Source organism: Elephantulus edwardii, unplaced genomic scaffold, assembly GCF_000299155.1.
Source record: "Elephantulus edwardii isolate Elephantulus edwardi_28Jun2011 unplaced genomic scaffold, EleEdw1.0 scaffold00097, whole genome shotgun sequence".
NCBI classification, from domain to species: domain Eukaryota; kingdom Metazoa; phylum Chordata; class Mammalia; order Macroscelidea; family Macroscelididae; genus Elephantulus; species Elephantulus edwardii.
This window is the reverse complement of record NW_006399847.1, coordinates 12897851-12909663: the sequence shown is the minus strand read 5'-3', so window position 1 is coordinate 12909663 and position 11813 is coordinate 12897851. Positions and strand designations below refer to the sequence as shown.

Sequence of the window (11813 nt, the reverse complement as noted above, 5' to 3'; positions counted from 1 at the left end):
TCTATCATCCCTAGTCACTGTCAAGTTCTCCAATGCATAGCACACAATTGCGAAGACTAAAGCCCAGACCAGGTGCACCTTGGTCTCCAGCCTGATGTTGTTGCTCTTCAGTATTCTGGAGAGGTCTCTGACAGCTTACTGTCCCAATGCTGGTACCAAGAGTGTTGACTGTGGAGCCAAGCAAACTAAAACTTAAATATCTCAATCTCTTCACCATTCATACTAATGCTGCCAATTGGCCCAGTCGTGAAAATGGGGTTGGTTTCATAATTCAAAGTCATTTTAGATTCATCATGAAATACAATGTGGTGACAAGATAATATCCATACACATACAAGGAAGTAATTCAAATATATGCACTGACAACTAGAGTCAAAGAGGAGGAAACAGATTTCCCTTAGCTCACTGAATATATGATTCATTAATTGACTGGTAATTCCAAAAGGAAGCTCTGGTTGCACAGTCTGTAGCTAGTTGTGCTTATTAACCCAAAGGCTGCAGACCCAAACGTTGCTAAAATCAATGAATGGCTTCATGGAACAAAGATGGCCAGCCTTTCCTATTTTAATTTACAGCTTTGGAAACTAGATAGGGAGTCACCATGTCTCAGACTGACATGATGGCAGTAAGAAAGTTTCAATGTCTTTGAGTTTCTGTTAAAGGATTTTACCCCCCTGTGACTGGGCTGTTAGGGATCTCATTGTCTGTGTTGGAATACTAATACCAAAACTTGTGGGCTTATTAAATTTATTTATAAAACTCCTATATTTGTTCATTCAAACTGATTCAATAAACAGATTTGCGTCTTCACTCCAATTCCAAAAAGGAACTCTAGAGGCATAATCTATAGTGAGTTGCACTGCTAACATAAATGCAATGGTTCAAATCCACCAGTGGCTCAAGGGAGAAAGGTGGACAATCTCTTCCCATGCAACTCATAGCCTTAGAAACCCAATGGTGGGTCAGCTAGAAACTGGTTCTGGCTTGACAGAAGAAAGAATACTTGTGGATGTAATCCTATTTGGAAAACTGGCTTTGTTGTGGTAACGCAATCCTGAATAAAGATGGTTCTAAGACTAATTACTTCCGGGTATAGAGACACAGGGACAGAGACACAAGGGTAAGACAGCTATTACCTGATAAAAGGAGATGAAAACTACAAACCCAGATACTCCAAGGATTGCTGGCTACAAGAAGTTGAGATAGTTAATTTACTGAGAAGACGACATTCTCACTAATGACCATGCTGTGGTCATTCTAGAAATCCAGTTTTCCTACTTCTTGTGATTGCTAGTGCTTGTATATTAAAGGTTGGAAGCATCTACAAGAGGTTGTCAATTTCTGCCAAGTCTGTATTTTGTGTATGCGATCACAGAAATTGTAGCTCCATTATCTCTGCAATCAGCCACTGATATAATAGAGATTTCTTTACATGTCTGGCTACCAAAAAGAGGTAGGCTGGGGGAGATTGTGCAGGAGGAAATATTATCTTTTTATAGCTTCTAACAGAGAAGTTGTTTCAACCTTGGGGGTAGACTCAGTAGTTGTCCTCTCTGCAGGCCCCAGTGATCAAAAGTGACTATCAGCAATCAAAACGCACTGATTTTTGGAAGTTAAGGTCCTTACCTCCCACCTTCCACCAGCAAATTGCACTGGGAAGTTGGCCCACACAGCCCAAAAGTGCCTGTTGCAGTACTATGGGAAGAGCGACAGTAAATACTCTGTCAAGACTGAAGTTTACAGAAACTGCCGGCCTCTTCATCAAATTCTTCCCTCGATGTTGCAAATGTTCTATACTAGATGCTAGAATTTTTAAAAGGCTGGTTCAAATAAGACTTGATAATTCAACAGTTTTAGTGATCAATTCTTAGAGCTTCCTATCTGGCCAACCCCCTACAAAATATAAATTTGATTACATGTCACTTAACTATAAAAACAGATAAGCAGGTCTCTTTTCTGGTTATTGCGGCACTAAGAACCATGAGCAGCAAAGTCTCTCGCGACACCCTCTAGGAGGCGGTGCAGGAAGTCCTGCATGGGAACCAGCGCAAATGCAGAAAGTTTCTGGAGACAGTGGAGCTGCAGATCAGTTTGAAGAACTATGACCCTCAAAAGGACAAGCGTTTCTTGGGGACCATCAGGCTTAAGTCCACTCCACGTCCCAAGTTCTCAGTGTGTGTGCTTGGGGATCAGCAGCACTGTGATGAAGCCAAGGCTGTCGAAGTGCTGAAAAAACTCAAGAAGAAGCAGGTCAAAAGCTGGCCAAGAAATATGCCTTTTTGGCCTCTGAATCCCTGATCAAGCAGATCCCAAGAATCCTAGGTCCAGGGCTAAATAAGGCTGGCAAGTTCCCTTCTCTGCTGACCCACAATGAGAACATGGTGGCAAAAGTAGACGAGGTGAAGTCAACCATCCATTTCCAGATGAAAAAGGTCCTGTCTCTCGCAGTGGCTGTTGGCCATGTGAAGATGACGGATGAACTTGTTTACAACATCCACCTGGTTGTCATCTTTCTAGTTTCACTGTTAAAGAATTGGCAGAATGTTTGGGCTTTGTACATCAAGAGCACTATGGACAAGGCCCAGTGTCTGTACTAAAATACAGCTCAATAAATCTTACTGTTAATACATACATACATACATACATACATACATACAAACATACATACATACATACATAAATATAGCTAAGCAGGCAAAAGAGACTACCTACACGGTCATATAGGTTTGGTATATGCTATTTCTAAATGTAATCATCTACATGATATAAACATATCCTTGTATATCCACATATAGTGAACACAGGGTCAAAATGATGAAAGCTGCTTAACCACAACTAAGCACACTGAAGGTATGAGGCCCTGGCCTAAGCTCAGGTGCAGTGTCAGGAGATAGCAATGTGAGCCAAGCCATGACGTTTTCAATTGTTTCACATGCATTTGAAAGCTGAACAGTGAATAAGGAATGCTGAAGAACCTTGGATGACTTTGAATTGGGGTGTTGGCAAAGAGTATTGAATATCCTATGGACTGCTAAAGGAGCAAACAAATCTGTCTCAGAGGGAATGCAACCAGGATGCTCCTTAGAGTTAAAGATGATGAAATCACACAAGCTAAAAAGGGTAGGATTTGCTCCAGGGGAAAGCTTAGAAGGCAAGAAGAGACAAGACAATTGGAAGCAGGGAACACAAGGAAGTGCTAAGAGTGCTCTTACAATGTGGGGAATGTAATCAATGTCTCAAAACATAAAACGTAAGAATTGTTGAATGGAAAATCAATTTACTCCATGAATTTTTACTCAAATCACAATAAAAAATGCAAGCAAAATACTCCTTTTCATTCTAGACAAGAATTTCCCAAACCAGAATAACAATTATATTATCAATACCAGATGGTCAATTTAGGCCATTTGATTTGTGCATAAGAGGAGGGCAAAGCCCATTTGAATTGAAGTTTCTCACAGGAAAAATTTGCAAACCAATTCCAGTCAGTTGGTTTTGCAAATGTATGCTCACACACCATCAGTTTGCTCACACAACATCAATCACCCTTTGGGCAAGTTTCCAGAATCCATAGTTGGAACCAACTTTGGACACTTGTTGTTTGATGCCGTTGAGTTGTAGACAACTCATAGCGACCCTATGAACGAATGGCCTGAGCACTGTTCGTACATAGAGTTTCCGGAGGCAAGCCATTTCGGAAGTGGATGCCACTCCTGCTTCCCCTTGGACACTTAGGAGTGATAAATTTGTAAGGGTGACAAACACAAAGCTATTTGGAAACAAAGCATGTTGTTACTTCTAGACTTTGAAGAGCTACCTAAACCAATTCTTTATTCACTGGCAATAAGGATCTTTAATTATTTCAAAGAAATAATGTATTTTAAAAAATTAAAAATCAACTTTTTTCCTCCCAAATGGCTATTAAATTTATTTACTTGATTAATAATGGTCTTGATGAAAATGAACCAATGTTGAGACATTTGCAATGAAATACTAATTTTAAAAATCCATGACACCTTGATAGAAATTAGAGTTACACAAACAAAAATCTTTAATATTTCCAGCAAATATAAAATGCAATATGGTAGACAGGACAGCAAGGCTTTTATACATTTTATATATGACATTTGACCATATTTTCAGTCACCATAATATCTTCTCTCCAGATTTAAAAAAATAGTATGCTGATTTCTATAAGAAAGCTTTTTTCCCCGTACAAAAATCATATAATGGCCAACAAGTCACAACAGTGCAATAGGTAGAGGTTAAAAAGCACACAGAACAGGTGCTGAAAATAAATACAAAGTAGGAAGGAATTTGTGTCCATCATTTTGAGTGTGTGTGGGTTTGCTTTCACTACGAGGAGATTCTGACCTGTCTCAAGAATGCCATTTACTTCCACTGAGTGCAATGGAGATACAGCTGTCGGAAAAGAAGCTTCAGGTGATGCAGACAAGAATTTGAGGCAAGAGGGTGTATGTATGTGTGGGGATAGGGGGGTGTGTCTTAGCTGTCATTAAAAAGAAAAGTATTTCTTTTTTCTATTGCTCAATTGTGTCAATTGGCAGTTCATCAGTAGACTCAATGAAGTGTTAAGAGTAATTTAGAACTTCTGTCTAAGAAGATACATATGCTTGCTCAGGCAAAGAGACATTTACATTCTAGCCAAAGCAAGTAATAGAAATCCTTTTGTTCATAACAAAAGGTCATTCACAAAAAGGATTTCTGGTTTTAAAACAGATCCTTTATGAGGATGGACTGGGCCAATGCTGCTGCCTTCAGCTGTGAAGTATTTGCTGATTATGAGCAGTGTTAACTGAGGGTAGAGGGGGGCCGGGCCAGTGCTGTTCCTGGGTGCTTGTGGCATAGCCACAGTCCTGGCCCAGGCCCAGTGCATGGGCAGCCAGCTTTGTCTGTGACCAAACGTAGCTGTCCTGGTGATGTGGCTCCTACTGCGGTTTGGAACTACAATGTGAGCAGGATAAAGTGGTAAAGAAAAGCCCCAGAAAGCCGTTCTGGCCAGTCAGAAGATGTGAGGCAGCTCCCAGCATATCATCTGCACCAAAACGGTAGAGAAGGCACAAGCAAGGGTGACTGGGTGAGCAGAGATCTTGACAGTCAGACAACGATCAAGCCACAAGGCAGACACAGCACTTAACTGGCTTCTGTTTTTTCCTCCTTGAATGAAAGATACTGATCTTGCTGTGGCTGGGGGAAAAAAAAGTAAAGACAATTTTTGGTTTTAAAAAGAAGCCACTCAAGGATTAAAATAGTTATTTTAAGTTAAACAAGAAAATGAATCTTCAAATAAGCTGCTATTATCTGGAAAACTCATCTGTCCTCTAGAAGTCCAAACTGCTTTCGTTGCTTTGTCCCATAACCTGAGCCTGGAGGGTAGAAGTCAAACAGTAAGAGGAAGGAAAGCATCGCTGAGGAGAAGAGTCATCTTTACAGAATGTACACAGGGGTTGTGCACGCCGAGTCCCAGCCTTACAGTAAGATGCACAGGTCTGTGAGGCTAGTCCACCAGGTGGCTCAGATGGGCGTTTCCTTCCTGTCCTTGCTTGGCGACGGCTTTCTTTGCTCCTTGATGGCCTTTGGCTGCTCTTTCACTGCTTTTGTTTCGTGTGCACTGTCTCTGGGTGGCTGAACTCCGGCCCCACGCCACTCGGGTTCCTCCTCATCAGGCACCTGCTGCTCGGCCTGTGCCCGCTGCTGCTGCAGCAGCCGAAGCTGCACTCGCAGTTCAATGATGGCCTCCCGCTCTTCGTGGATTGCTTGGTTCAAGTGATTGTTCTTGATCTTGGAAAGGAGAGAGAGAGCAATCAACACAAGTCAAGAAGAGAAAGAGAAGCAGAGAGCAGGTGGCATTAACTTATGACATCACCACCTTCCTATCAATCACTTCGCTGTGTGCACAAGTCTGAGCACATATCCCAACAAAGAGTGAACAAAATTTGTGTGAACGAGGCTTCTGACCCCAGAGGAAGAAACAACTCTGTTGTTATGTGTTGTCAAGTCAGAACTGACCCTCAGTTGGTATTCCAGGGGGTTTTCAGAGGCTGAAAATAACATGGGAGGGGAATGCCCATTTTTCTCTCATGGAGAATTGGTGTATTTGAACTGCCCACTTGTGGGTTGGCAGCGCAGCTCCTTACCCACTAGGCCCCCAGAGCTCCCTGAAACACCTCTTAAACGTAGGGACAGAACACTGTATTCTCCTAATAAGCAGATAGTTTAATGTTTAAAATAGAATTAGTTAAAAAATTATAATAAATTTATGCTTTTGAACTGTTCCTGAACAGCTCTTAAAAGCCAGAGGAAAATAAAACTGATGTTAGTAGTGATTTTTTTTTTTATAAATTAATTGATTTTTCATTTCAATGAACATCTACAGAGATTTTGGAATTCATTCATTGTTGCACTTTTCTCCCCACCCACTCACTCCCACTTTGCTCTTCTCCTTGAAAAGCAAAAGAAAAACTCCTTCATTGGTACACAATCCCCGCCCCCCTACCCCGCACATCCCCACTCCCACCCCAAGTATACTCCACTCTGCAACCCTCATTCCGGATGTTAGTAGTGATTTAAGGTCAGTTCTGCTGAGTTTCCAAGACTTTATATATTTATGGCAGGAGACTGCCCACCTTTCTACTTTGGGAATGGCTGGTGGATTCAAACCACTGACCATTCAGTCAGCAGTTTAAAATGTTAGGCTATAGGTGAACAGGGCTCTTATCAGTAGCAAATCAAAGGGAGTTAAAGACAATAAAAGCAGACATTTGTCTGAAAAGTGAATGTCCTTTATCCTTTATTAATGACACACTTTAAATCTGTACTGTGTAGCCAAGCAGTGGGAAATTATTCTAAATTCTAAATTATCTGGGCTCATTTAGCAATGTTTAGGTAATAGCAATCAGTGGTTAGTCCTAACCTCCCAATAATCTGTTCTGTGGCAGACTTCCTTGGTAATGCAGGCTTGGGGGCAGCCGGCCTCTTTCAGCCTTCCCTGCAGCTGGCATGGCCACGTGACTTGGGAGGTACAAGCTTGAGTGTTGTTCTCCACTTGTACATCCTGCCCCATCTCTTAGCTGCAAGACACAGAGTGCCCACTAGTAAAGTCAAGTGACAAAGCCTGTGTTGAGGACCACAGAAGTATACCTACTGTAAGTCTGGAACCATCATATGTCAGGGCAGACTAACTTGTAAACCACTACACTATTATCTTTGTTAGAGTGAAACCTGTATCCCAAGAACTGTAGTTTTGGAATGCATTTTCCCTTTAAGTCTGTAACATGATCTGTGTTAGCTGTTAAAACAAAAACCCATTACTATGGAGTCAATTTTCACAAGATGAAGACTGCTCATCTTTCTCCTATGAAGTGCCTGATGGTTTCATAGTACCACTGTCCTAGGTTGTTGCTCAACATATAACACACTATACCACCAGCATTAAGAATACAAAACAAAGTGTCAGTGTGAGGGCTGCTAAAGAGTGGTACCGACCAGACCAGGCCTCGAGTCCTGGCCAACTCCCCAAGGACAGTCCCTGTCTGCCACACAGAGGCATTCTGTCTATGAGCCTTGGCAGGGAGCTCCTGGGCATCTGTTTATGGGGTCCAGCAGCAAGGACATAGGGTGGCTATGGGCTCCACTACTCCACTCACGGTGAAGCTCTAGCTTACCCAGAACCTTGGTTCAATCAGTAGCAGTAACGTGAATAAGGACAGCAAAGTTTTCTACTATTCTCAGATTACTTTCTAAGAAGACCTTGTCTTTCAGGCCTTAGGTAAAACATCTGGAAAGTTTCTGGTAAGAAGAGAAATTCTAATCAAAGATCTGTGAACTTATTATTCTTATCTGTACCTGAACCTGCTTTCCAGTGGCCTATTGCTGTGTTCATGCTTACCTACCACAGGGCTGACTGAAGAAAATTCTGTCCTTCCAATACCAAGAGAAGGTTATGGGGTCTTTTCTTTCTTCTACTAGGATTCTTTTTCTGTTCCTTTTATCTGAGACCACTAACTTGATGATTCAAAGCCACCCAAACTGGAGTTGTTAAAAAACAGCCTCACTCTCCATAGGTTGCATGATTCAAGTTAAATTGGCAAAGTTAAGTGAATTTCTCTTTTACATTGGAAAGAGAAAAGTTAAGGCTGACAGGCTGAAGTCTTGAAAGGACCTTGCCTCTGCATTAGACTGAGAAGAGCCAAGAGTGAACTGCAGAAGGACGCCCTCTGGCCCTTGGCTTGGCTGCAGACAGCTGTGTTCTGGGTGAGATCTGCACCACCTGCCAGCCTTGTGTGGCCGTAGCCAGCTGTGTCCTGGGTGAGGTTCCCCCACCCACTACCCCTAGGTGTGGCCATAACCAGCTGTGTCCTATGTGAGGTTCCCCTGACCACCAGTCTTTGGCTTGACCACCGTAGCCAACCATGTCCTGGGTGAGGTTTCCCCTTGCCTGCTGGCCCTTGGTTTAGCCATAGCCAGCTGTGTTCTGGGTAAGATCTTCCCCTGAATTCCTATCTGCTCAGCTTTCCTGGCTGGTGATGAGAGAAATAGAAAGAGATCTAAAGGGAAATACGTGCTCCCTGGATCAGATTATTTGAATCCACCAGGAGCTCTATGGGAGAAAGATGGGCAATCCCCTCCCAAGAGACTTACAGCCTCTGAAAGCCCACTAAAGGGTCAGCTATGCATTGGTTCCAAAACACTGGTGATGAGTTTTTGTGAGTGCATTTTAGGTGTTAGTACAACCCAAACTCACCTCCAGCTCCTCGTTTTGTCTCTGTAAATCCTCCAGGATGATCTGCAGTTCCTCTTCATCTTCACTCTCACTCTCACTATCAGAGGAATACTCCTCAGTTTCACTTCGACCATGCTGTTGACGACTGAAAGGGTGAGAGAGCCACAGAGGATTTACCAACAAACAAAGAAAGGGAAAGGCTTCTGCTAAGAATCACTATGCCTTTATATGGGTCTAGTTTTTATAAAATCACTTACTATAACACTCTTCTTAAGACCTTACAAACAAGATCCTTAAACATGAATAATTTCTGAAGCCAAATGCTTTTACATGAAAATCTTAAAGTTTGCACATTATTCTTGTACATAGAGACTCCTGCTGGCCTCCCCTTTACCTCTGGATTTCTGCAATCTCCGCTCTCAGACGCTCTATCTCTTCTTTCTCTGAGGCGATCTGTCTGCGCAGAAACTGCTCCATGGCTACAAGCTCCTCCTGCTCAGTCAGAATCTCATTCTCCTAAAAGACAATCACCAGTGAGCACCTTTAAGAAAAAAACACCATTTCTACTGTCTTTCAATGTTGCTGTGAATTCTTTAACCCTGTTCTAGAGTGTCTGAGAATCCAAGTTCTGTGATAGCTCATTTATCACACGACCAAAATATTCTATATTTTTTTTCCTTGTTATGTATTATTGAGTTGGATCCAATTGGCACAGGAGAAGATTGCCCTCCTTCTCCAGGGGAGCATCTGATGGATTTTAACCTTGTGCCTTCTAGACTGCAACACACTTTCTTTGGTTGTTGTTTTAAATTAATATTTATTTAAATGAAAATTTACAGAGACTTTGGATTTCCATTCATTGACTGTTGCACTTTTCTCCCTGCCACCCCTCCCCACCAATTCGCTCTTCTCTATGAAAAGAAAAATAAAAATGCTTTCATTGTTATACAATCCCTCCCCACAAGTCCTCTCCACTATGGAGCCTTCGTTCTGGACTCCCGTCATGACAATAATACCTAATCATGTATCCCTTTTATACGGTTTTCTCCCTCATCTGCTTCAATGTAGTATACATAATTTATCCCATTTTTGTCCCAAACACGATGTCAGTCTTGTTTTATAACAGTGGCACTATGCAGTATTTGTCCTTTTGTGACTGAGATATTTCACTCAGTATAATGTCCTCCAGGGTCACCCATTTTGTATACTATTTTATGAGTTCCTTGTTTTTCAATGCAGCATAGTACTCCATTGTGTGAATATACCACAGCTTCTTTATCCATTCATTTGTTGATGGGCACTTAGGTTGTTTCCAACTCTTTGCTACTGTGAGCAAAGCCACGACAAACATGGGTGTGAATGTATCTGCCTGGGTAGCAGTTATGGATTCTTTGGGGTATATTCCCAGTAGTGGAATTGCTGTGTCAAATAATATTTCTATTTCCAACTTTTTCAGAAAGTGCCATGCTGCCTTCCATCGAGGTTGCACCATTTTACTCTCCCACCATTAGTGAATAAGGGTTCCAGTTTCTCCACAACCTCACCAACATTTGATGTCTGCTGTTCTGTTGAATTTTGCTAATCTTACTTGGGTGGGAAGATATCTCATAGTTGTTTCGATTTGCATCTCTCTTAGAGTTAGGGATTTTGAACATTTCTGCATGTGTTTACCATCTGAATGTCTTCTTTGGTGACGTGTCTGTTCATATCCTGTGCCCATTTTGCAATTGCGTTGTTTACCTTTATCCTGTTGTAGTGCTCAAGTATTTTATAAATTCAAGATATATGTCCCTTGTCTGACACATCATTAACAAATATTTTTTCCTCCAATCTGTGGCTTCCCTTTTTACCCTGTTGGAGAAGTTTTTGGATGTGAATAGGGATTTGATTCTTAGAAGGTCCCAGTCATCTATTTTATCCTCGCCTGACTGTAGGTTTTTCAGGATACTTGGAAGACAGTTTATGTTGTGGATTAGGACTTTTAGAGTTCTTCCAAGGTTTTCTTTAATGAAGTTTACAGTCCTTGGTTTTACTTCTAAGTTCCACGATCCACTTTGAATTGGTTTTTGTGTATGGAGAGAGGTGTGGATCTTGCTTGAGTATTCTTCAGATAGTTTTCCAATTCTGCCAGCACCATTTGTTAAAAAGGGTGTCATTTCCCCACTTAATTGACTTTTCACCTTGTCAAAAAACAGTTGATGAGACGTAGATGGGCTGATTTCCGGGTTCTGAATTCTATTCCATTGATCTATGTGTCTGTCTATGTGGTACCAGTAGCATGCTGTTTTGACCACCACTGCAGTGCAGTAAGATTTGAAATCAGGGAGTGAGATGCCTCCTACCTTGTTTCTCTTTTTAAGGAGTGCTTTGCTTATTCAGGGCTTCTTTATCTTCAAAATAAAACTGGAGATTGCCTTTTCCATCTCGTTGAAGAATGGGAAGAATATTTGTACTGGAATTGCACTGAACGTGTAAACTGCCTTTGGTAGTACTGCCATTTTCACAATATTGAGTCTTCCTATCCATGAGCAAGGGACGGATAGTCTTCCACTTCTCAAAGTCTTTTTCTGTTTCCTGTAATAATGTTTTGTAATTTTCTTTAAATAGATCCTTTGTGCTTCTGGATACTTACTCCCAAGTATTTAATATTGAATAAGTTCAATATTGTATTGGACATCTTAGCGATAGCAATAAGACAAGAGAAGGAAGTAAGAGGTATCCAAACTGGCAAAGAGAAGGCAAAATTATCTCTCTATGCAGATGATATGATAGTGTACTTAGAAAACCCTAAAGATTCTACAAGAAAACGATTGGACATAGTTGACCAATTCAGCAAAGTGGCAGGATGGATACAAGATCAACATACAAAAATCAATTGGATTTTTCTACAGTGACAAAGAGAATACAAAGCTGGAGCTAAGAAAAACAATACCCTTCACAATAGCTAATACTCTTTTTTTTCTTCTTTTCTTTTTTCTTATATATTATTATTAAATTTTATTAGTTTCAATGAACATTCACAGGGAATCTGGGCTTTCACTCCTTCATTGCCGCACCATTCTCTCCACCC

The 11813-nt window shown here is 41.3% G+C and overlaps 1 protein-coding gene and 1 pseudogene across 1 annotated transcript in view; one reads left to right on the top strand and one right to left on the bottom strand.

The window, feature by feature from the left end:
• The first annotated feature begins 1980 nt into the window (after positions 1–1980).
• Positions 1981–2597, top strand: LOC102877682 (annotated as a pseudogene).
• A 2938-nt stretch (positions 2598–5535) lies between these two features.
• RALBP1 (ralA binding protein 1) overlaps positions 5536–11813 on the bottom strand; it is a 122116-nt gene continuing 115838 nt past the window's right edge. Inside the window, exons 8-10 of the mRNA XM_006891433.1 lie at positions 9138–9259; positions 8765–8888; positions 5536–5802 (exon numbers count right to left, since the gene is read on the bottom strand). Of these exons, the coding sequence (XP_006891495.1) occupies positions 5536–5802; positions 8765–8888; positions 9138–9259 (513 nt within the window). The remainder of the gene's footprint in view (positions 5803–8764; positions 8889–9137; positions 9260–11813) is intronic.